Source organism: Monocercomonoides exilis (genome assembly GCF_001643675.1).
Source record: "Monocercomonoides exilis strain PA203 chromosome Unknown scaffold14-1859848, whole genome shotgun sequence".
Classification (NCBI taxonomy): domain Eukaryota; phylum Preaxostyla; order Oxymonadida; family Polymastigidae; genus Monocercomonoides; species Monocercomonoides exilis.
In genome coordinates this window covers 1126273-1151855 of record NW_027150559.1, presented here as the reverse complement: position 1 = coordinate 1151855, position 25583 = coordinate 1126273, and the positions used below count along the sequence as shown (strand labels likewise).

Here is a 25583-nt window from a genome sequence, read left to right as displayed (position 1 = left end):
CTGCATTGGGTGCTTATGCTTTTTTTCAATTCAGCAAAAGTACTTCGATAAAACGATGATTTTCTCGAATTTTCTATCATTTCTAAAAATATTTAATATTTTTAAAAAAAGCACCAACCAATTCAAACATCCTATTTTTCATATAAAACTCCAAAAAATAAAATGAAAAAGAAAAGAAAAGAAAAATAATAATAATAATTCACCTTCCAAACAGTGGAATCTCCAGATCGCTTTTCTTGTCCACGCTGTGCATCTCGTAATACAAGCTCTCCAACTCCTCCTTCGTGGCCGAGCGCTTCCACTTCCCTTGTGTCTGAAACCAGCTCTTCCATCTCCTCTTCAGACTCACCTCCATCTCATCAAAGGACCACAGGAACTTTCGTTGTGGAGGAGTCGGTAAGAGACACCGATGGCGCACAGTGCTTATTGTTTTGTGATATTTCTCTTTCTTCTTGTTTAGAATCTGCTGAAAAATGGATTTATTTTCTTGCTGTGGTAAATGTGCTTCGAAGCAAAATGAAATTACTGTGACATTTTCATTTGCCTCGCTGCTATCTGAAGAAGAAGAAGAAAGCATTGGTGCATCTGAGTCTTCGTATGTATCTTCTTTCTGGATGAAGCTCGAACTTTCATAAACATTTGCAAGAGGACGATTATGAAGCAAGCGAGAATCTGCTGATTGAGGAAGCAAATAGGAAGATGACTCATGAGCCGAAGATGAAAAGTCACTTTTTGAAATAGAAAGATTTGAAGAATTGTACGATAAATGTGACTCAGAGTTCAAATGTTGTGGAAGTGAGTGTTTATTGTAACTGTCTTGTTGTTCTGTCATCTGGTGAGACTCCAAAAAAGTGTCATCAAACAAATCATGAGAATAGCTATCAAAAACGCTGTATTTCGGAAGAGCATTCATCTTTGAATTGAATGAGTTGATAAAGTCAACCTCTTTTTCTTCCTCTTCTCTTTCTTCTTCTTCTTCTTCTTCTTCTTTTAATTTTTCACAATGTGATCCACTGTTCTTTAAATGCTCCAATTGTCTTTTTTGCAATGTGCCATGAATGTGTTCGGTGTATCTCTCAACATCACTCATTCCATTCAGTCTTGTTTCCTTCTCTAATTTCCGTTTGCCTTCTTCTATCTGAAGCCTCAGCTTAGCCAGCTCTTCCTCCTCTGCCCCAGCCTCCTCCTTCTCTTTCAGTAAAATCTTCATTTCTTCTATTGTTTCATTTTCTGTCAACTGGGAAATATTCCTGCTCTCAATCGCTTTTTCCTTTGTCTCCAGCTTCTTTTCGGCTTCTTCCCATATCCTTCGCTCGCTGGCTGAAGATATCCAGGGCTTTCGCACCCAAATCCCAAAAATGCTCCAGAATTCAGTAGCTTCGCGTATTTCTTCTTTGATAATCTTCCTCTTATCGCTTCGTTCTTTAACCATTTTCTTCATCTCGCTATTTGTTTTCTCTCTGGACAACTCTTTAGCTTCTTCTTCTTCTTCTTCGACATTATCCTCCATTTCTTCCCCCTCTCCACTGTTATTCTTGACATTCTCCTTATAAAGCAGAGAAGGCAGTTGTGTTGTGTGTGACTGTGCTTTCAGATCCATGTTTGTCCATCTCTTCAGCATCTCCGTCAACGTCACCCTCATCAGCATTGAGCGCTTCTCTCCTTCCATCCGAAAATCCACATCAGGCACAAATTCTCTGATCCTGTTCAGCGGAGGCCGCCACTTCGAGAAGTTTTCGAAAAGAAGCTGGTCAAATTGCTCTGAATCAGAAATTTGAGACTGAGAGGAGAGTCTGTCAGAGTTTTCATCTGATATTGAATTATCATTAGAAGACTGCAAGCTATCATTTTCCTCGTTCTGCTCATGAGGCTGATTCTTTATTAATTTTTCGATTTTCATTCTTTGAGCTAAGGACTCTTTTATCTGTGCAGAAAATGAAGCAACATATTCTCTTGATTCGTTGACGAATTTTCGAGGTTCATATATCTTTTCGTCGTCTCGTATTGTTTGAAAGTCATCCAATTTTTCTTTGAAAAGTTCTTTGTCAACAACAGTTTCTAGATACTTTTTGCGTAAACGAGAAGGCAATTTGTTTGTTGGTATCTCCGTAAGACAGTCATTGAAAGCAAAATGTGAGTTACAATTAGGAAATTGAATAGAAGTTTTCATTTTCGTATTCTCAGAAGCATCAAAAAGAAATGGAGAAGAAGATAGCCCAATTGATTTATACGTTTGAGAAGAAGGATTATGAGGCATTGACAAAGAAGAACTTATTGAATGTGAAGGCTTCAATTCAACTGTGTATTTCCCCTTGGATGAAGAACGATATAAAGCTGTAATGCTGCTTTCTCCCGCACAAGATGAAAACATTGAATCTGAAAGGCTTGAGTTAAGCTGTACAGCTCCATAAACATCTTGTTCCAATGCATTTGTGCTCTTTTGGATTTCAAATATTTTAAGTTAAAGACAAATATTTGAAGAATCAATGAAAAAAAAAGAAAGAAAGAAAAAGAGATAAAGCATAATGCAAACAAACAAAAAGAAATAAGTCACACGTTAAAATTATTTATATTCTCTTTTTTATCGTAATGTTTCATGACATGTGGCTAATTAATTTTTATTCAATTTGATAACAACAAATTTCTTTGATCAATTCCCAAATATAATGCTATGGAAGAAGACGCTTGTTTGTGATTTTATTTTTTCTGAAGTTATTGTGTGAAATAAAAAACATTTAAGCTTTGTTCTCTGATCAAAAAGTTGAGATATCTTCAGAGGTGAGTGAAGCTATTCGGAAAATCCATGAGAAGGAGCTTCAAGCGTATATTTTTGTTTTAAGGGCTTTGCGCTCTCAAAGTGTTGCACCGACATGGAATCAGGTGTTGCTTCTTCAAACTCTTAAATCAATACTTCACGTGCCAGATGATATAGCATTGAGAGAACTTCAACGCGCAACAATGGACCCTTCATTAGCCAAAATTGCGCAATTGAACCAATCGTATTTAATCCTTTTATTTTGTACATTTAAAATTATTATCGCCACACAATTTATTTAGTTTACCACATCCTGGACTTACTCGACCAAATTTAGCAATTGTTCATGACAAACAAAATCATTTTCATTTTGTGGATGTAATGTTTGTTATTTGAAATATGAGCACTCAATTTAACTTACGTTAACACCATTGTTTTGCATTTAAATAGAGAGCCAAATGAAGAAGAGGAGGAGGAGGAATTTGACCCATCTGTTCTGCACCAACCTGTTGTTCCACAACCTAAATCAAAGCAAAAAATGAAGGCTCCAAGAACACGGGGATCTACTGCACCAGCTAAATACAATCCACCTCAATCTCGCGACATACCGACATTGGAGAAAATTCAATCAATGCCCGACTTACGAGTAGATAAGTACACACTTCCTTCACTTAACATTATAAAAAATGTACCCAAAGAAAGATTAGATACATTGAAAATAATATGTCTTGCTCATATCACACAAATAGAGCGAGAATTTGGAGAGGCTGGAATAGAATTGGATGACACAGATATCCGTCAGTTGATGGAAACTCAACAACTAGAACGTGAATGTGTAGACTTTCTTGGATTGGAAAGCGGATGGGAAGACAGAGGAGCAGACGAACGTGCAAGCAGTATATCTTCAAACATAGAAAATGATGATGCGCAGAATGACAGCAGCAATGATCCGTTTCCGTCGAATGATGCTGATAATGATGACGACCCGTTTTCAGACATTGCGCCTCCTTCTCTTCCATTTGCATCATCACCTCAGAAACAAGATGCAAGCAATTCAGCATCCTTGTCGTCTTCTCATGAGCAGCTGCCAGAACAGCCTGATAGCACTCTAACTGAATCAAATCATCCACCATTAGAAGATAACTCTTCAAAAGAAGAGCCAGATTCCTCACTTCAACTTTCTGACACGACAACGCCATCTTCCTCATCTTTGTTTCAAATGCCTTCTTTCCTTAACACTTCATCTGAACCAGAAACAAAAGATCACTTTGATGAATCTTCATCTCATGACACTCTTTTTGAGGATGAAAAAGTGAAAAGAAAAGGTAATAGCGATTCTTCAGCTATTTAATTAATAGTAAATTTTCAACATTTCTTTTTAAATTGCGTTTATTAACTTATTATCTTATCATTTCATTTTTTCTATCCAATTTTAAGTGAACGTTGCAAATTTTAATTTGTGGTTTTATTTATATATGGATTCAAATTTTTTGATGCATAATAAGAATAATAAAAAAACAGAGAAAACAAAAAAAGAATAAAATAATCAAACAGATCAATATTACCAAAAGACAGATATATATCAAGCTGAATGTCAGGTCCATCGAGAGCAGCGACCCTAAGGTTGATGAATGACCTAAAGGCTTGTTAATTTTTTTCTATTTTTAGATTATTGTTTTCAATATTTTTCATATAGGCTATTCGTGATACACCTCCAGAAGGAATAACAGCATCCCCTGTTTCAGAGGAAAATCTATTTGTTTGGGGTGTGAATCAATGTTAAAACTTAATTTTTTATTCATAAAATAATTGTTTTGTTTTCTTTGCTATTTTTTTGCGATTTTGATTTGTGTTCATCTTTATGAATGTATTTAGATGCAATACTTGTTGGTCCAAGTGAAACTCCATGGGAGGGTATAATAACGCAAAACATTAGTGATGCATTTTCATTATTTATTTTTCTTTTATGCAGGAGGGCTTTTTCCTTTGAGGCTCCAATTTCCGGACAACTATCCTGAAAAGCCACCGTCAATTCGTTTTCAGTGTGAAATGTTTCATCCAAATGGTATGTTTTTTAATCCAGTTTTATATCTTCAAATGGTTGATATGTATTTTAAAATTATGTGGGACAGTTTTTCAAAATGGGCAAATTTGCCTTGATGTGATACAAAAATTATGGACGCCAATTTTTACTGTTTCATCAATTCTCATTTCAATACAATCTCTTTTGACTGATCCAAATCCTTCTTCTCCTGCTAATGTTACAGCTGCGCATCTATACCAAACAGATAGAAAAGTATGTGATTTTTAAACCTTTATTTATCAATAATTAATTTTATTTTTAGGAATATAATAAACGTGTACGAAGATGTGCTCAAAAAACACTTGACGCATAACCTTCACTTCATGAAGATTTCCACTAATAGTTGTAATTTCTGTATTTTGCAATGAGAAGTCATAATAGTTTCTGATTTAAATGCTTGATACTTTTATTAAGTTCGGAGTGTTGCTGCTTCAGACAGTTCATATAACTATTCATTTTCCATTTCGCCTTTCTCGATTATTCATTTATCGTTGATCATTTATGTTGTTATTTGTTTTTAGACATTTTGATTTTATCCTTTCCATTTAGCAGTGTATTTTTTCTTCGTTCAATATCAAATTTTTGAATGCTTTTTGTTTACAGTATTTTTTTTAAGTTCTTTATAGAGAGAAAACACTTTCAAAAAGGAATATTAAGTAAATTTGCTTGAAATTTATGAGAATATTGGATAATACCATCATCTCAACGACTGACAAAAAATAATTGTGGCGATCTTTTAGAATTCTTTGTTTCAATCAATTGTGGAAAATGTCGACTTTCAAGGAATTTATCTTTATTACATGAAATTCTTGTATAAATTATTTTGGGCTAATGTTTCGAAGAAAAGATTTTTGACTTTGAAAAATGAATATCATTTTCAAAGTCAAGAAAAGACTGTGAATTCACAAAAACGCACATTTGAACCTTTCAAAATTTGAGACTGGTTTTCGAAATCTAACATAAAATTTTGGAGAAATGACTTGATTTGTCAAATGCATTTTGTAAAATGTTCGTTGAAGTTTAATACGGATATCGCATAAAATACAGGACATCGCACAAAATACCGGACAAGGTCGATTTCATAATAACCGCAAGTGGAATAATTCTGATAATTTTCCTCAAAATATATTTCATTAATACTGACTCATTAGATAAACGTGACTTTCAACACAGCTTCATTTGTGCTCAGAAAGAATTAATTATTAAATCTCAGAGAAACTCAAAATCCTATTTCTCCGAAATTTCAAAAATAATTCTTTCTGAGCACAAATGAAGCTGTGTTGAAAGTCACGTTTATCTAATGAGTCTGTATTAATGAAATATATTTTGAGGAAAATTGTCAGAATTATTTCTCTTGCAGTTATTGAGATATCGATCTTGTCCGGTATTTTGTGCGATGTCCGGTATTTTATGCGATATTAGTATTATTTCCATTGATAATCACAGATTGAAATCAATTTGTGAAATAGAACATTTCTCGTTTTGAATTATTAAATAATTTCTTCACTTTATTATTGAAATTTTTGTCTTTGATATTTGTTGTTTGATATCAAAAAGAAACATACAAAACTCAAGACAAATATAAAAATTGGGTGATTATTATTGAAATAATAACTATTTTCTGTGTGTTATTTTTTCAAATTCTGCTTGTCGTTGGGAAAAGCTTTTGAAATTAAATGTTTTATTTATCACAAATGTTTTAAGAATAAATGAATCAGCTCAAATTATAATTTAAACTTTTAAAATGAGCCTTTTCACTCTTCAGTGATCATTTATTTTAACACAAAGAAAATTTTTGAACATAAAAATTAGAATGAAAAAATATGATTACAAAAATACTCACCCAATTCACATTATTTGTTTGTTTTTCAATTTTATTGTGTGGTTTTTTGTATTTTCAAACTTTTTAGCACAAATCGTTTCAAAATTGTTTCTATCATGAATTGATGTGATTGTTTCGGATCACTTAATAATTGGCTGATTCTTTTTGAAATCATACTTTCATTCTTGTTTTGATCAAAATTTTTATTTTAATGGGATTCTTGTTAAAATATGTTTCTGCAATAACAACATCAGAAACAACGTGTGTTATCAGTTTTGTTCAATTTTTCAAAATCCCATTGAGAAAAAAATTTTGATCAAAACTCGAACGAAAGTATGATTTCAAAAAGAATCAGCCAATTAGCATTTTCTTATCTTTAAACAATATTAATTGATATTATAATATTACGATTTGTGACATGTCGAAAATTTTTTGGAAAGTCTCAAATGTGTAATTGACAAATAATGTATTTTTTTTCTAACTTTGATCAAATTTCTGTTCATACTTATAAAACTTCACTAATTAAAAAGCTATTTCTTGATAAAACTACTGCACACATTCTTGTGTGTTGATTCAAGAGTGTTAACAGAATTTTGATCAAGATATGGGTAATTCTTTTTGAAAACTTTCAAATGTTTAATTTCCAAATAAATTAAAATTTTCATATTTTGTTCAAATTTTTGTTAACGTACTCCAAACTTCACTAATATGCAATCTATTTCTGAATAATGCTATTTCACTCATTCCGAAAAAGATTCGTGAGAAGAAACAGATATTTGAGCACATCATGAAATTCATGATTTATTTGAAAATTAAACATTTGCGACTTTTCAAAAAGAATTACACATTTTGCAATAATTCGAAATAATTAACCAATTCAATACATATTTTTTTCGCAATGAATATTTTTTATCCGGTGGGGCAAAATATTTTCCTTCTGGCATTTTCATTGAAAAATTATGCACTTTTTATTGACTTTTTGAGATCAATAAACACAACAAAAATGGGTCCATTTTTTTTTAGACATTTGTGAAATGTTGGAGAACTTTTCACTTTGATTACAACGATGCCTGTTTACGGAAATGTGAATCAAATTTATTTTGAAAACTGAGAAAGTGAAATAAAGTTGTGAGTGAATTAATTTTTTCTTGCTTTGTGCATTAAAAGCTTAAAAGTCCGAATTTTCCCCAGGTGAGTATTATTTTTTGGAGAATATTTTTTGATAATCATCTGGGTGAATATTTTTTGAATCTTTGTTTCCTCTATCAAAAATATCGGTTTGATAATTCACTTTGGATACTGTTAATTGTACACTGAAAAGTTATTGCTCCATTCGAAGATAACATTTTTATGAATGTTATTTCAAACATCATTTTTCAAGAAACAATATTCTTATTTTTTCTTTTGAATAATGAATTCCTCTTAAAAGAAATAAAACATTTGAAGAATCAGAATTCCGAAAAAAAATATAATTAAGAAAATAATTTTCCATGTTTCAGCCATTATGGACAACAATTTCTGACATCTTTTATAAATCTCTGTAACCTGACAAATTGGCTGAAGCCTGGTCTGTCACAAAAAAAAAAAAAGAAAAGAAAAGAAAAGAAAAGAAAAAGAAAAAAAAAAAAAAAAAAAAAAGAAAAGAAAAGAAAAGAAAAGAAAAATGAAAAAGAAAAATAAAAAGAAAGTTTTTTAGTTTAAAATAAATATGAAATAAACTATTGCTAAAACTTCTAAAGACTTTTTAAAGCACTTTGGAAAAGATTTGTTGATAGCATCTGTAATATCTGGTCGTTTTTTGTATTTTGTCAGTGACCGTCAGTGACGGTCAATGACAAATTGTGACAAAAAAATTCATCAACTGACATTTCGTGACAAAAAAATGAAATATTGGGAACTTGATCATCTTAATCAAATATTTGATTTTTTCAAAAAAAAATAAGAATTGTTGTATGTCGATTTTCAAATTCATTATTTGAGTAATAAAGAATTGTGAAATCGTTAGAAATAACCATTTTTAACAAATCATAAATATCGTGTCAGTCATTTTGTCATTATTTCAATTTTCTCTTGTTATGTCACGGAGGTTTTCTTGAAAATGTATAATATTAACATGTTTTGTGTTAAATTTTTTTTTCTAAAAACATAATATAAAATCATAATGATATATTTTGATCAAATATTTGCTTCTGACTATTCATAACTTTATTGCTCAAGAAATACAACGATTTCAAAAATATCACGAAAACAAAAATTTTGAGATATTAAATTTTCATTTGAAGTTAAAAACGCTAATTCATTATTCGAAAAAGTTATTTATGTTCTGATGCTTTTTCACAGAAGGTTTGCTTGATATCAGAAGCGTTTAACATTACGACCCTAAAAATTTGAAGCGCTATCAGATGTCATTTCTCCGGACAAACTTGGAACGAAAAGGAAATTCACACAAGTCCATGTTTGCTTCACTTCGAGGGTGAGAAAAATGCGTTGGATATTGTTCACGAAAAATTTCAACAATATGATGCAATTACAACACAAGAGTTAAGTGAAATCATTAATTCGGAAATGCAAAGGCAAAATTCGAAATCATAAAAGATATCTCTTCAATTTGGATTTTATCCTGTAATTAATCATTTTGTTAAACAACTTGTTCCACCTTCTCCAACAAAAAAGTCCGGATTCATTTCGAAGCACATTCTGAAAGAACTCTCTCCCTCAAATATTTCCCCAGTCAAATTGAACTCATCATTCATATCAAACATCAGAGAATGGTTCAATTTTATGTTCAACAAAGATATCAAGCCATCTGTCAACAAGCTTAATATATTTAATGCAGACGAATGGAATGGTGTTTTTTGTTCTTCCCATTAATTTATCGTGCCGTCCGAAGCCAAATGAACACCTGCTTCCACAGAAGATCACACAAAAAATCATATATCAATAATGACCACCATTGGACCATCTTGCACAGCACCTCCACCATTAATCATAATTTCTCCCTTGAAAACGGTTCCTCGTGAACTTTTTGAGTACAAAAAAGCAGGCTCGTGTGAAATCCACATCAATGCATCAGGATGGATGGACAATAATGCTTTATTCTGTTCTTCTGTTTATTTTTGCTCGTGGATTACAATTTGTCTGTCGCTTGGAGTTATTCCACTCAATTCTTCTGTTTTTTCAATTCTTGATGGTCATTTATCTCGTCTTTGTTCTTCAGGGTTGGTTTAATTTGCCAATATTTTATTTTCATTTTCACTCTGCCTAGAAATATGAATCATATAATGCAACCTTTTGTTGTTGGAATTGCATGTTTTCTTCGCAACGTATTCAGAAAGCTGCTGAGAAAAAGAAAAATTGGGAAGGAGGAGGATCACAATGATGTTTCAAAAATGAAAGCTGCAGACAGAAGAAAAATAATAGTTGAGCGTGTAACAGAAGCAATAAAAATAGTAACATCATTTCTACACAAGCGTAACGGATTCAACACAACCGGATTGTTTCCAATCAATCCATAAATCTTTGCTTCAAATCCATATGTTTCTGATGATACAGATAACCCTAAGTTTTCAGAAGGAATCAGGACGGGTGAATTTGAATTTCCTTTTAAATGGTTAACAAGTCCGAGTTTTATTTTTTCATTTCAAAAAAGAGAAATGAAAAAAAGAAAGAAACATATAAATTTCACAGAATAAATTTTCGAATAAGATCCTTATGAATTATTGAATCATTTTGAATAAAAAATCCCACGCTTTCTTTGTGACAATTGAGAAATAAAATTGGTTTCATGACCGATCGAGAGACAATTTTTATGTCAAATTTACAATTGCAAATGTTATAATTATTATGCTAAGATTATTAAATATTAATTCAAATAAACCCTCTGTGACATGACAAGAGAAAATTGAAATAATGACAAAATGACTGACACGATATTTATGATTTGTTAAAAATGGTTATTTCTAACGATTTCACAATTCTTTATTACTCAAATAATGAATTTGAAAATCGACATACAACAATTCTTATTTTTTTTTGAAAAAATCAAATATTTGATTAAGATGATCAAGTTCCCAATATTTCATTTTTTTGTCACGAAATGTCAGTTGATGAATTTTTTTGTCACAATTTGTCATTGACCGTCACTGACGGTCACTGACAAAATACAAAAAACGACCAGATATTACAGATGCTATCAACAAATCTTTTCCAAAGTGCTTTAAAAAGTCTTTAGAAGTTTTAGCAATAGTTTATTTCATATTTATTTTAAACTAAAAAACTTTCTTTTTATTTTTCTTTTTCATTTTTCTTTTCTTTTCTTTTCTTTTCTTTTTTTTTTTTTTTTTTTCTTTTTCTTTTTCTTTTCTTTTTCTTTTTCTTTTCTTTTTTTTTTTTTGTGACAGACCAGGCTTCAACCAATTTGTCAGGTTCCAGAGGAATAAAGAAACTCATTTGTCAAAAAAAATTATATTATTCATGATCAATATTTAAGTGGAAGGATAAAAGCAATCAGCAAGTGGATTTACACAATGTTTGATATTTGTTTTTCGCAAATTCAAAAATAATTTTATAGATTTGAAGGGCTAAAGAAAAAGAAGATTTTGAAAGCACTTCTGGAAAAGAATTATCTTTTGATGAAACAGTTTATTATTTTTCACAGAAGAGCAATGAAAAAATTCAACAAGACATTATTCAGCAGCTTGGAATAAGTCTTGCAAACATTTCTCTTGATAAAGTTCAGGGATTAACAACCGATTCTTTTGGGATGCTTTCAACTTATGTTGAAAATCATTCAATTGAATTGACAAGTTCAATTCTTTCCCTTTTGGAGCTTATTGCTTTTAAAGCGTCGTCTTCGTGCTCATTAATTTACGAAGCAAAAATTAGATCTATTTTTAAGCGTTCTAAGATGAAAAAAATACTTCTGAACCAAATAGTTTTGCGAAGAACGCCTCAGCACTTGAAAAACATCATTGCGCGCATTGCGGCAATGAATTGCTTCAAGTTGACAGTTGTAGAAACGAGGGCAATTGCTGATACTTTTGAAATTCTTATGAATAAAACATTAAACAAAGAAGACTCGTTTATTACGTACTTCTCCTTTTGGAAATTTGTACGTCGTAGTATGGAATTGCTGAATGATTTATGATATATATAGATTTAACAATTTCTTTTAATTTGCTTTTAAGTTGGTTTATTGAAGGAGCAAAAGAAAATTCTGAATATTTTCACTTCTTTGCTTTATAATGCATATTCTTTTCCTCCGTTGCATCAATGGTTGTGCCTTGAATCATTAAATTATATTTTCTGTTATAATCATGAGACAATTTCACGGCTTGGAAAAGAGAGAGTTCAAATGGTAATGAAATTATATTATTCACTTACAAGAGAATGGTTCAACAAGTTGCCTGAAGATGATAACAATTACCCTCAGCAATCTTCTTCGTTAAATGCAAGCGAATCAGAGCAGTTTGCTTCATCATCAGACACTAGTTCAATTTGTACTTCTTCTGCAGTATCAAATTCAGTGTTATGTGCCGAGCCAACAAGCTTTACAAGCTCATCTTCTGTTTCATCGTCTCCACAGAAAACAATCTCAAAAGCGATAATTTCATGTTCCGAAAGCACAAAATCGTTTGCTTCTTGTCACAAGGTTACTTCCTTGCAAAATCCCGGAAAGAATTTAAATTTTCCGGTTCGTCAGTTGAAAGGTAAGGATACAAGTGAAGGAATGCAAGAGAAAAATATTCAAAGGATAAATTGTTCATTTCATCAATCAACTCGAAAGCATTGCTTCGTTCCACTCTCGTTTGTGCACATACGGCCTGCATTTGTGCAAACAAAAGGAATTTACCTGCATCCAATAACTGTTGATTATTCTGTATCTAATGAAAATAATTCGCAAATAAATCACCGCCAAGAAGTAATTCATTATGTTGAAAAATACGGATTGAACGATCCATTTTCGTCAGTTGTTAAATTTATTAAATATTTGACTGAAGACGAATTTAAAGCAGCGCGACTGACAAGAAATCCAGTGTATCTGCAGCTTTTGGTTGCTAGTTTGCGTGCCGTGAAGAGAAGCTCTATTTTTTTATCTTCTCTTTTATTGTCTAATCATGACTTACCACCTATTGTAAAATATGCATCGCCTAAATGGCAGTCTCATTTAAATGTTGTTTTGATGAATCTATTTCGTTCACAATTCATTATGCTTGAGCTCTCGAAATACCCTGAAATATTTAAACGTGCCTTCGATTACATTACACACGCGCATAGTGTTTATGGTCGACTGGATATTTTGTATGTATTTGAAAAGACATTAACAAAGATGTATTTGGAAATGTATTCATGTCTCAACAATCAGTTGAAGGAAGGAAAGAATTTATCAAATGAGCAATCAAGAACTTATAAATTAAATTGTAGTCACACTGAAGAATTAAGCCGAAGCAAATTGAAGATGGCTGTTATACGGTGTGAGAAATTAGCAGAGCTTTTTGAAGAAGAAGGTTGCAAGGATATTGTTGATCTTTTCACGCATGCGAGCTTGAATATATATGACGGAGATTATATTTATATAATCAAAGAGATGAGGAAATTTTTGGGAAGAATTAATGAAATGAAAATTATGAGAGTATATTCAAAGATCAAATGAATGGAAAATACGTGAGGTTAATAACAATTAAGCAACCTTATTCTCATTTTGACCAATGAATACATAAAAGTATATATATATATTTTCAGTCTATTTTCAATGCAGCCTTGTCATTCATTGTTTTGTTTAACAATAATTTGAGATAATAGTTTTTTTTTTTTTTTTTTAGTTTTTATTTTTTTTTTTTTTTTCAGATAATGCTGTTGTTATTGTTGATGGGCGATACATTATATAATTTATTGGATCAGATAGATTTAGTTGCATAAGCGATCCAATTGTAATTCTCCTTTTTTTGTATGTTCATTGGCTTCTTTTTTGGAAGAAATTAACATTTATATTTAATATTTTTCATTTTTTGAACATTTAATCAAATTTCTAAACAATGATTCACATATATTATAATTCATCATTTCGATTTACAGAGAAATAAATTTGTTTTTGAATTGTGCAAATTACATACTTTTTCATCTTTCACCATTGATGAGTTATGGTCTACTTCTGATCAGTTTTTTGTTTCTCCTCGAAAATGGGAAGACACGGTTTGCTTTATTTATTATTTCGTTTGCCATTGTTTTACGAATCCCTTGAGGGTTCCAACAACGTGGATATGACAACCCACTTCTCAACAGAGTACCAGCTCCACCTCCTGACAGAACCATCAAAGATTATCTTCAACGAGACAGACCTGATTTTGATGAAGTGAAAAAAGAGTTAGAAAAAAGAAAAAAAAGCAGTCTGGAATTTTGGGAAGAACAAGAAGGTGACGATTTTAAAAAACAGCTCAAAAAGTTTGAATTTTTTGGTTAAAATTAGTTTTTTGCAATTTGACCTATTAAAGGATAAGAAAAGCTCGCTTGGAGTCCCATGAAAAAAAGAAAAAAACTGAAGTTAAACCAGATCTGGATTCTGATGAAGGAGATGACTATGCTCTTGATGATGCTGATATGAAGCCTGTTAAAACATCTTCTCATGATTCTTCAGACGAAGAACATAAAAGCGAAAGTGAACATCATTCTCAAGAGAAGTCAGAGGAAAAGAAGTATAGAAAAGAAAAGCATTCACATTCAAAAGAAGAGAAAAAAAGGTCACGCAAATCTCGTAGTTTATCATCCAGCAGATCCAGCCCTTCGTCCTCTCGTTCTTCTCGTCGTTCATCTTCGTCGTCGTCATCATCACCAGAAAGGCGTAGACACCATCATAAGCATTCACATCATCATCACGCCCACAGTTCATCAAAGAGACATAGATGATCATTTATCATACCTCTCAATCTTCATATTTTTTTTCTCTTTAATTCAAAAATTAAAAAAGACACACACTCAAAAATAAAAGCCAGTTATTGATTTTATTTGAGCGAATGGTTAAAAAAAATTATTTGAAAAACAGAGGCATTAATGCTTGTCCTTCGCTATTTGACTCAGAAAGGCGTGTAAATAATGATTTTAATCCTGACCAGTACCAAATTGAATAGCAAGTTTAGACATGTCAAATGAGAAATATTGAAGTCGATGGATGATTCGTGATTTAAAAAAAAATTTTTTTTAAAAATTATAATTAAAAATAATAAAAAAAAAGGTTATTTTAAAATTGATTGCAAGTCATGACAAGTTAAAAAGCGCAAACCTTCTTTTTCCTTTTTACTCAAAAAGCGAAACGCAGTTTCAATTTTGGGGAGCGATGCAACCACCTTCCAAAACTGTATTGCGCGGGAGATGCCATCCGGCGTGGAAGTGAACTCTGAGCCTTCCTCCTGCATCATCCCCATAAAGGCAACAAGATGGTCTGGCGACACTTTATCGCCCAGCACGTGGCGCAGGGACTCAGGCTGGATCATAAACATGGTCGTTGAAAACACATTCAGATGCTTCTTCATGTTGCGGAAGACTTTCTCAAACTCAACCCAAGTCTTCGGAGGCTCAGAAGGCACAGACGGTGCAAAAGTGATGTTGAGTGATGTTGAAGGAGTTGATTTACTTGAAGATGAAGATTTTGAAGTTGTAGAAGAAGAAGAAGAAGATGATGATGATGGAGTTGACGACGAAGTGGGTGTTTGTTCTTCTTTTTTTGAAGATGATTTTACAGACGATGAAGATGTGGTGGTTGCTGGTTGTGAAGAAGAAGCCGATGCAGAAGCAGAAGCAGAAGCAGAAGCAGAAGAAGAAGCAGATGAAGCCTGAGATGAATCAATTTCCTCAATCACGGTCAACTTCTTTCGAAGTGGCGCTTTGACTGGCTGAACAGGCGTCGATTTTGGTGTCTTGTCTTCTTCCTTTTGGGGCTGTTGTTTTTGCTGCTGTTTTGATTTCTGTGATTCTGCTGTTTCCTTTTCATTGGATTTTACCGGCTCTTTTGTTGTAATTTTCAAAGAAGTCTTTAACATTGACTCTCTCATCAGTTTTTGCACTTTTTCAAGTTCGCTGTTGATCTCTTTGTTTTGTGGCTCTAATGCCAAAGCCTTTTTGAAGTCGTCAACTGCTTCAGCATATTTTCCCATCGCTTTCCTGGAATATCCTCTTCTGACCCAAGCCTTTGTATAACCGGGATCAATGGAAATTGAGGTGCTACAATCCATTTCTGCATCATTAAGTCTCTGCATTTTTAAGTAGCATGCAGCTCTGTTTGCATATAATACTGCACTTTTCCGATTATAAGCAATACCACGAGCATAGCACTCAACAGCTTCTGAGTATCTGCCAATTCGATATAAATTATTGCCTTTCTCTTTTTCTTCATTTGCATTAAATTCATCTTCTTCGTCTTTTGATAACTCAACAATTTTTGGACCGCCTTTAACATTAGAAGTTGGTATTTTAGAAACATTTGAAAACGAAGAAGATGAAGAAGAGGCCGACGAAGATTGCTTTTTCTTTTCTGCTTCACGAAGTTTTTTCTCTCTTTCTTCTCGAGCCTTTATTGCATCTCTTTTTTGTTCTTCATCATCAATTTCTTTGAGAGCAGCATCTACATCAAATTTTTCCCATTTGTCATATTCGTCTCTCCTTATTTTTTTCTTTGGTTGAGTGGATGGTGAAGGCTCCGCCTTTTTTTCTTGTTGGGCTTCTTTTCTTCTTATTGGAGGTAAGTGAGACATGTCAGGTCTGCCCATTTTCGTTAATGCTTCATCTTCTTTCCTGATCTCTTCAAACCAAGAACCTAACGCACCAATTGTTTGTCTAGTTTCTTCGGCATTTTGCCGAATTTGTTTTTGAATTTCTATCATCGACATTTTCCAGAAATATTTAAAAAATAAATAAAAAACAATTTCTAATACTACCTTAATTTTTTAATCAAAAAATTTCTTTAAAAAAATGGAATTAAAATAAAAACAATTTATATACCCCATCAAAGTGTTTCAGAAGTTTTCTGAGAAAAACATTGATCTTTCAAATAATATCTTCGTGAAATGGAGAGCGAAAAAGAAAAGGAAATTGATGGCTTAGCCGAAGACATTGAGCCTCTCCTTAAATATAATTATATTCCTCTTTCTTTTGCTTCGGATATACGCTTGGTTGCAACGTGTTTAACCCTTGATTTAAATCAGATAATTGTTGGTACTTCAAGTGGACATGTTTACGTTGTGAATCATCAAGGCATTTTGCTAAAAGCCTACAAACCAGTATCATCTCCAATCACTTCGCTTACACTTTCGGATGACCATTTTATTGGTGTTGCGTCTGAAGAAGGTCTTGCTGTTGTCATTTCACCAACTGAAGAAGGAGTGGTGTTTAAACATCAGTTTTCAAAAGCAATAAACGCAATAGCACTTCATCCGAATTACGGCAAGCAAAAAGAATTCGTAGCTGGAGGATTGGACGAAAAGTTGACACACACTTCAAAAGGTAAATACAAAGCCAATTGTTTCTTTGATATATTTATTTGTTTTTTGAATTCTAATAGGTGTTTTCAGGGTAAATACAATAGATATTTCTGCTGGTGATGGAGAAATTTTAAATATTAAATGGAATGGAAAGTACATTGCCTGGGCAACATCACTTGGAATAAGAATTTACAATTGTGAACGTCAAGCAATAATAGCACGATACACTTTATTTCATGCAGAAAAGCGAGCACTTACAAAATTATACCCGTTTTGCCTGTGCTGGAGAGGAACAAATGATCTATTTGTTTCAATTGGAAACCAACTGTTCCTATTTCGCGTTCTTGAAGTACCCGATGAAAAAGGTAGACTCTCATCTATTATTTATCAAATGGACAACCTGTGTTGCTGTGTTTGTGGAGTTGCTCCGTTTCTCGATCACTTGGCGATTTTGTGCAATTACGAGCCAGCCACACCAACAACACCTCGCGATCCACCAGAATTGCATATCATTCGCTTGGACATGCTGAAGCCTGGAAAGGTCTCATACGAGGACTTCCGAAATGCAACGGTTGTTTCAGATACACTTGTCGTTTCTCCATTCGAAGGAAAAAACATAAACAATGAAAAGGACACCTCCTCATCTGCTTCGTCATATGCCTCATTCGAGCACTCGAACCTGAGGCTTCTTCATCTCTGCGATCCATTCAGACTGTTTGTGTTCTTCTCAGGCACTGGAACAAGCCCAGGGGCTGATCCTGCTTCTGGTTCAGGAAATGGCGGAGTGCTTGCAGGAAGTGTGGTGTGTGGCACCCACATCACAATGGATGACCACATCCAATGGCTCCTGTCCCACGAAAAGTACGAGCTGGCGCTACAGGACGCAGAATCGTCTCGCCCAGGCCAGCTGAAACAGACGAAGATTCCAGATATCGTATCACAGTATCTGAATGTGCTGCTGGGCAAAGGTGACTGGGCAAAGGCCATTCAGCTGGCAGAGCGCTATCTAAGAGGCAGCGTGCAGCTGTTTGAGATGATTGTGCACTGGTTGATCAGCATGGAGCGGCTGGAGGAGCTGCGGCAGCTGCCAGTCGCTGAGCCGCAGTTGGGGAAACAGACATACGGAATGGCGCTGTGCTATTTCTTGAGTCGCGATGTGGGTAGGTTCAAAGCGGAGCTGAGGCGCATTCCTCGCCAGTTGTATGAGCCAAGTGCAGTGTTGATGCAGATGAATGAGATTATCGGACTGTACAAGGAAGTTGCGTCTGTGGTCACGGATCAGCCGATATTTGATAGTTTGCTGTTTCTGTTATTATTATTGTTTTACAATTGTATTTATTGGATATCCTTTTATGCTTTTCTTTGATAAACTATATTTATGTCGTTTTATTTTTTTTACAATAAAAAATCATGTTATTAACAAACAACTTTTCAGAAACTGAGCGATTTGAGCCAATAAGATTTCGGAGTCTGCCTGACAAAGTTCTGTTTCTCCGCAATGTGACACACAAATGCATAACACGCGAACTGATTCTGAGCAAATGCCTGAGCAGCGTGGGGAATGCGCTGAAGTCCAAACGAATAGCACTTCAGAAGGAGTTTGAGAGCTTGAATGAAATGTACATGCAGCGGATGAACCAGATGCAGGAGATCTGCGAAGAAGACGATGCAGCAGAAGATGAAAGGGAAAGGGCACAGGGAAACAGCAACAAAGTAAATAACAACAACAACAGTGGTAGTGATAGCAAGAGCCATCTGTTTAATTCATCTGCTCCGCAGTCTTTTTTGAGCGGACTTTCTGACTTGACGTCTGATGAGCTGCAGTTTATTAGAGACAGAATCGCACTGGGAGCATACGGCGGCATTCCTGCTGGCTTCACAAGGGCGTTTCTTGAGTCGTATTCTCCTTTTGCTCTGCAGAAACTGGAGATGCAGAATTATGCGAAGGAGAAAGAGAGAGAAAGAGAGAGAGAAAGAGAGATGGAGAAGAACAAAAGATTCATGAAAAACGCTTATAATTCTCCACAGCAAATGAGTGGAAGCGCTGGTTCATCCTCTTGCTGCTCCATTTTTTGTACTCTTTCCTCTCTTTTCTCCTTCTTCCACGTGTCGTCATGTAACTGCCCATCTCACACAGCTCTTGAACAAAGGCCTCTTTTCAATTACCCTTCTCCCACATCCAAGTCATTCATCAACCAGAAAGCAAAGCACAATCCATCTTCATCGCAGTATCGGGGACAGTTGATGAATTCAGATTCAGATTCAGGTTCAGATGAATCCAATGGATCCAATGATTCCTCAATCGATGCGAATTTGATGGCATCGCTGTCGCTGCAGCTGCAAAGGAAGGAGCATCAGGCAGCACGCGATGTGCTGTGGCTGATGGAGAAAGAGCTCAAAAGAATACATTCTGCACTTCTCCACTGCAACAGGCTCATTCTTGTTTTTCAACATCTTGTCTCACTCTGGGTCAAGTCATCAAATTCTTCTGCTTCTGCTTCTTCTTCTTCTAATTCTGTAAATGCTGAGAAGGAAATGAATGAAAAGGGTGATAAAAAAACAGCCGGAGCAACTCAGATGGATTCAACCGCTGCAGAAAGCGGAGCAAACAGCCCAGCTTTCTTTTTAGCAGCAGCACAAAAACGTGTTGGCTTCACTTCTCCATCCACTTCATTGTCATCATCATCTTCTTCTTCCTCTTCCTCCTCCCCAAACACATCCACGCCCATCCCCCAAGCCACCATGAGTGCCCTCACGCAATTCCCCTGCATTCTGTCTGAAGTCGTGACACTTGTCGTCGTTCAGCTCGATTCTCTTCTCAGAGAGCTTGTCGAGCCGCGCCTCGAGCTCCTCGAGCGGCTGGGCCTGTGGCAGGAGCAGTTTGCGCTGCGGATGTGGACAGCTGACCGGCGCGTGTTCGACATCATCCAGCAGTTTCCTACACGCTCACTGCCGTTTGTGAGCTGCTATTTGGCAGAGCTGTGGGAGATGGACGAGGAGAAGACGCTGCAGATTCTGGTGCAGACGAAGAGGGACTCGATTGGCGGGAGCAGAGGAAGCAACATCCTCCTCCCGGGTGACGCTGATGACAGAGGCATAGCTGCTCTTTCTGGGATTTCTTCTGGTTCATCCTCTTCATCTTCTTCGTCTTCCTCCTCCTCCTCATCTTCTTCTATTGGTGGAGCAGGCGGTGCCTCTGGCCTGGAATCCCCCGACGAGTTCTACTTTCGTGTGTCTTCTGTTGTAAATGCACTGAGCTGCGGTGTCGGTGTGGTGTCAGAGCAGCTGCAGATGGCACGTGGAGGAAGCGCATTGTCACAAGTCGGTGCGCTTGGGCGTGTGGTTGGGTGTGGGCTGGCTCCATGGCTGAGGGAGAGCGAAGGAGGGAGGCGGATCTTCACGTATCTGCGTGCTGTGTGGGGGGTGCGGAGGCAGCGGTGCTCGGGGTGGGAGGACGAGATGGTGGTGCTGTATGCTATGTACCGGCCGAGCGAGCTGCTGAGTTTCCTGACAGAGTGTTCAAGCTACAACATGACGAGGGCGCTGAAGTACTGCGAAGACAGGCAGTTTGCTGCAGGCTTGGCACATTTGCTGACGCTGATGGGATTCCGCTTCAAAGCGGTTGAAGTCATTGTGAAAGCAATTGGCGATGTGAAAGCAGCTGTCGAGCTGTGTGTTACCATCCCTCCGTCTTCAATGCACAATTCTGGTGTTCAATCATCTTCCTTATCTTCGTCATCATCATCATCCTCCTCCTCTTCTTCTTCAAACTCATCACCTTTATCCCAATCCAACTCCTCCTTGTCCTCCATGGGTTCCTCTTCTTCTTCCCTATCTAATTCTTCCTTCTCTTCATCCAACCCAAGCTGGATGCGCGACGATCCATCTGGAGGCAGCAGCAGCACCAGCAGCGATCCGATGAGCAAGCTACTTCTGATGTGCCTGTCGCAGGACGACCTGCCACAGCTGGTGCGCCACTTCTGTTCGGAGACGCTTGGAACGAGTGTTGTGCAGGAGCTCGTGCGGAAGTCGTCTGAGATGGGCATGGGGCTGGGCAGAGAGCTGTCTTCAGTTTACCCCCAGATCACTGTGGGCGGGCCTGCCTCTGCAGCTGCGCTGTCGATACCTGCATCTTCTGGTGCTGCTGCGCTTGCTCCGCTCGGCTCATCCTCCTCCTCCTCCTCCTCCTCATCAGCAGCAGGAGCAATAGCAGGCACAGCCCAGTCGATCATGCAGCAGGGCGTGGTGGATGCGCACCTGCTGATCCGGAGCATTCCCTCCGGGCGGATCATCCTGGGGCTTAAGCGAGCGATCATCTCGCTGCTGAACGAGTGGCGGTTGCACATGTCGGTCGTGTCTGCCTCACAGACAGCGACTGAATGCGATAGCTTCAATTCAGTCACTGATCTTGTGAGAATAACGAAAAGGGGCATAAAACTGCAGAGGGGAGAGACTTGCCCCATCTGCAGACAGCGTCTGTTTGAGGACGACGGCTCTGAGACGAGCAAGTCATCTATGGTTTTATCACTGCCAAATCAGAGTGAATCTCTTTCTTCATCATCTTTATCGTCTTCTGCTTCTGCATCTTCATCTTCATCTGCATCTGTTTCGTTATCTTCACCATCTTCCTCTTCTTCTTCTTCATCCTCATCCTCCTCTTCTTCTCGTCCACCAGTGCGTATTATTCTGTATTTGTGTGGGCATGGCTGCCATGAACAGTGCCACATACGAGCCATGGAAGAGCGCAAGATGTTTGGAATAGACCCACCCAGCACCGCTTCTTCCTCTTCTCTTTCTTTGTCCTCTTCGTCGCAATCTGCTCACACACGCAGAGTCAACATGTTTTGCTTCAAGTGCACTCACTGAAGCAATTCAATGTTGTTATTGTTGTTGTTCTATTATTTATTTCATCTGCCTCTGCACTTCAAACACACTTCATTCAATTGGATAATTTTTTTTCGATTTTTAGTTATTTTAATTTTTTACGAGATATTTCTGATACTTTCTTAAAAAAACTTCATCATCTGCTTTTGCGGACATTTCACGAACGCAACAAACTTGCTCTCACCTCAAAGATCTGAAAACTTGTCTCTCTTGTCACAAAAATATGACTTTACATTTAAAAAAAAAGAAGGAAAGAAAAAGAAAGAAACCATTGTGTGGTAAATGGAGAAAGTTTAAAAAATAGTACTCACATAAAGAAAGAAAAATGCAATGAAAAAAGAGGATTCATAAAAAATAAAATAAATAAATAAATAAATTTATTCTTTCTTTTCAGTTTCCTTCTCTGCTTCATCTTTTTTTTCACATTCTTTCTCTTTCTCCATCTGCGCCTCTTTCGCTTTCTCTTCGATCAGCCTCTTGATGTCCAGCGGGCGCAGCCTCATCATCGCCCTCACCTGCTCATCAGTGATCGCCTTTCTGCGCTCCTGGTGCTTCGCTGCAAGATCACACAGCACTTTAATCAGCCTCTGCTTGATTGTCCCTGACATCACCAGATGCGACTCGTCCGGATCGCCCTCTGCACCCGCCAGGTACTTCCGTCCTAGCTCTGCCAGCTCTTCATCAGGCGTCTCCAGGTCAAAGATCTCGAGATAGGAAAACGCTGCATCTCGTTTGAGGTCTTTAATCTTCGCTCCGTTTTCGGCCTGGTCTTTTTTCGTGTCTGCGCCAATGGAGAAACCGCTGTTCACTGCGCGTGCAATGGATTTTGGGGTGTCGCTCATAAAGATCGTCTTCGGGGTGCCTTGCGCTGCTGCTGCCTTTCCAGATGGCGTCGAAGAAGACGAGGCGCTATCTGAATTAGACGCAGACGCCCCAAGCTGTGCTGATGCACTCATCTTCGTGGCGCCTCCGCTCAGATCAGGAACGAAGCGCGAGTAAAGTGTGCAGGGCGCTGGGAACCCTAACGACGATGCCAAGTCCAAACTCATCCGGAAATATGGATCCTGGTCAATGGCACAGGGAATGAGGCACTGCACAGCCCACTGTGATTCGTTGCTTTTTCCTTTTCCTTTGCCTTTGGAAGAAGATGAAGAGGCCGATTTTTGTTTTTGCACTTTTCCTCCTTCTTCTTTTGGTGCGGCTTCTTTTGTTTCGATTGCCTTTTTCTCTTCTTTTTCCTCTTCCTTTTTTGGCTCTTCCTTTCTCTTCAATTTTCTATTCCATGGCTTGCATGGACCAATTGCAGCGCCTGTTGTTGTGTCCGTATATGGAGGCCCAAATAAATGCGGGAACGAACACGAAAAACTAGGAGCTGCCTGAATTGAAGGCCAAGTGTAAAATCCAGCTGGAGAAGATCCATCAAAACCATAGATTTTTGATTCAGTGTGTGCTGTTGTATTCTTTAACAGACGCAGAACAGGACGGTACATAGCTCCGATATAATCCAAGTCAGAAAAAATGAATGTACGAGAAGGATCAAAGCCACACGCCATCACATCCTTCGTGTTTTCAAAAGTCATATGCTCCACATCCTCTATTGAAAGTTCTTTTTTGAAAATAAATTTTTCATCATTTGACATTTGGATAACAAGAACGCATTTGAAAGCATCTTGAAGATATTTTGCGAACATAAATTGAATCATATGTCCGAGATGAAGTGATGTTGAAGATGGGCCTCGCCCTGTGTACAAATAAATAATATTTCCTTGTTCTAAGTGATCCAAAATAAGATCAAAGCCACGATGGCAATAAAAAAATCCACGGCGCAACCATGGATGAGCAGGCATTCCAGTTAAACGTTCAAAGCGTTCGATCAATTCATGATCAATATGTTTCAATCCAAATTGAGTAACAAGTTTATCGTAATCGATTCCTGATTCTTCGGATCCTGCAACATCCCATGGAGAAAATATTTCACATTTTATAAGTTTTGGTACGTTAGACGTAAACAGAGGAGCAGAAGCCCAATATTCTTCAGTAATTTGCTTTTCTCCAAGATAAAGTGTAGGCATTGTAGTTAGGTTAAATGCACTTTTAATGCTTCCCTGTATGTCTTCTAATTTATCCGAGCGTGCAACCATAACTGTGCGAGTCATATTTTTGCAATGAACATCTACAGAAATTGGTTTTGACGATTCAATCTTCTTTTTTTGTTCGTTTAATTGAACAGCTTGTTGTGAAATTGTTTCTTCAAGTTCTTTAACACGCTTTAATAACGTTTGAACATCGTTTTCATCGTTGACAGACATTATAAGAGCAAATTAAAAAATAACTTGATCAAATAACCATTAAGTGTTTTGATTCAAAAATTTCATTTTCATAAAACTGTTTTGAATTTAAAAATAATTTTTCAAAGAAAAAATTATTTTTAGTGTTTGTTTTGAACTTTTTGTATTTGTTTACGCCCACAATAAACAATTTCGTGTATAAATCGTGTGATATCAAATTCAATTCTTTATTTTGTATTTGTTTTCATAGAAACGTAGATAAATATTACGTATAATGAATTTTGTTCCACGCAATTTTTTTTTATCATCATCATTTACATATAAAAAAATTTAGTATTTTTTTGTATACCAATGGAAAATAAATAATAATAATATATTGAAAAAGATTGGAATAAATCTCTATTGTTTTCATAATTGAAATTTTTTGCCCAAAAAATACAAAAATAAATCAAAAAGAAATAAACAAAACATAAATATGGAAGATCAAAATTACCCATAATGAAAATATGGATAATTCGAACATAAAAAACAAAGATTTCGAGCCAAAAATGCTGTTAATTGCGATAGCTATTATGATCAGTGAACAGAAAATACTTCGTAAAGATTTCATCGAGTCTGTGGGACTTGAAGTGATCTGCGCAAGTGATGATTTTAATAATGAGAAATTTATTCCTGCACATGGAAATAGATTTCCGAATGAAGAATTGAAAAACAAAATCAGCGGTGATATTCACAACGAATTATCTTCTTCATCGCACAAAAAAATCATGAAGGAAAATGAGGTAACAGAAAGGAAAATCTTCGAAAATGAGAAATGCAAAGAAGGCAGATTTCCCGAATGCGAAAAAGATTGCAATTTGAAAAATCAACGGCAGATTTTCAATAGGAGCTCAACAATTCTGAAAAAATTCAATTCAAAGAAAGGAGAATGTTTGATCAAAGGGTGCTTTGATTTGAAGAATGCTTCAGTTGGATGGAGTGGATTGGAATTGGTATCTGTGAATGAAAAGGCTGCAATTTGCGGAACTGAAGGGAGTCTAGCTGCTTTAAGAGGTTGCATGGTTATAATGAGTTGTGGAACATCTCTTTTTGAAATGAATGGGAGTTGTGCATTACTGGAAAATATCACATTGCAATCATCAAATCCATTATCGAACGAAATTTCTCCGCTTTTCTCATCAAAAGGCACAATCAGCACAAATTCCGACTTAAACTTCCTTTTTGTCTGCCTTTCATGTTTTTCTTCATTTTCTGTCTCCTCTACTCCATTTCTGGCTTCTTC

The 25583-nt window shown here is 36.1% G+C and overlaps 6 protein-coding genes across 6 annotated transcripts; 3 read left to right on the top strand and 3 right to left on the bottom strand.

Annotated features, from left to right (window-relative positions):
• Positions 1-199: 199 nt before the first annotated feature.
• On the bottom strand, positions 200-2648 carry MONOS_2489 (uncharacterized protein; the record flags this gene model as incomplete). Its single annotated transcript, XM_067872413.1, has 2 exons — positions 2557-2648; positions 200-2437 (listed from the first exon to the last, which is right to left on the bottom strand). Exons 1-2 carry the CDS (start codon positions 2596-2598, stop codon positions 200-202), a joined length of 2280 nt encoding a protein of 759 aa, XP_067730427.1. The 5' UTR covers positions 2599-2648.
• A 23-nt stretch (positions 2649-2671) lies between these two features.
• Positions 2672-5151, top strand: MONOS_2490 (putative ubiquitin-conjugating enzyme 1, E2-like protein; the record flags this gene model as incomplete). The annotated part of the gene is made up of 11 exons (XM_067872415.1): positions 2672-2687; positions 2741-2999; positions 3058-3138; positions 3206-4067; positions 4310-4378; positions 4424-4429; positions 4452-4521; positions 4631-4669; positions 4728-4820; positions 4888-5051; positions 5101-5151. The coding sequence occupies 11 exons, from the start codon at positions 2672-2674 to the stop codon at positions 5149-5151; spliced, it is 1710 nt and encodes a 569-aa protein (XP_067730426.1).
• An 8687-nt stretch (positions 5152-13838) lies between these two features.
• Positions 13839-14651, top strand: MONOS_7895 (uncharacterized protein; the record flags this gene model as incomplete). The annotated part of the gene is made up of 3 exons (XM_067878257.1): positions 13839-13851; positions 13902-14100; positions 14151-14651. 3 exons carry the CDS (start codon positions 13839-13841, stop codon positions 14560-14562), a joined length of 624 nt encoding a protein of 207 aa, XP_067730425.1. The 3' UTR covers positions 14563-14651.
• On the bottom strand, positions 14634-16576 carry MONOS_7896 (putative RNA polymerase II-associated protein 3). The gene is made up of 2 exons (XM_067878258.1): positions 14936-16576; positions 14634-14760 (listed from the first exon to the last, which is right to left on the bottom strand). Exons 1-2 carry the CDS (start codon positions 16536-16538, stop codon positions 14684-14686), a joined length of 1680 nt encoding a protein of 559 aa, XP_067730424.1. The 5' UTR covers positions 16539-16576; the 3' UTR covers positions 14634-14683.
• A 139-nt stretch (positions 16577-16715) lies between these two features.
• MONOS_7897 (Homotypic fusion and vacuole protein sorting (HOPS) complex component Vps41C) lies at positions 16716-22200 on the top strand (the record flags this gene model as incomplete). The annotated part of the gene is made up of 3 exons (XM_067878259.1): positions 16716-17151; positions 17210-18424; positions 18565-22200. The coding sequence occupies 3 exons, from the start codon at positions 16716-16718 to the stop codon at positions 21993-21995; spliced, it is 5082 nt and encodes a 1693-aa protein (XP_067730423.1). The 3' UTR covers positions 21996-22200.
• Positions 21767-24342, bottom strand: MONOS_7898 (putative tryptophanyl-tRNA synthetase). Its single transcript, XM_067878260.1, has one exon. The coding sequence runs from the start codon at positions 24320-24322 to the stop codon at positions 22391-22393; it is 1932 nt and encodes a 643-aa protein (XP_067730422.1). The 5' UTR covers positions 24323-24342; the 3' UTR covers positions 21767-22390.
• Positions 24343-25583: the final 1241 nt, after the last annotated feature.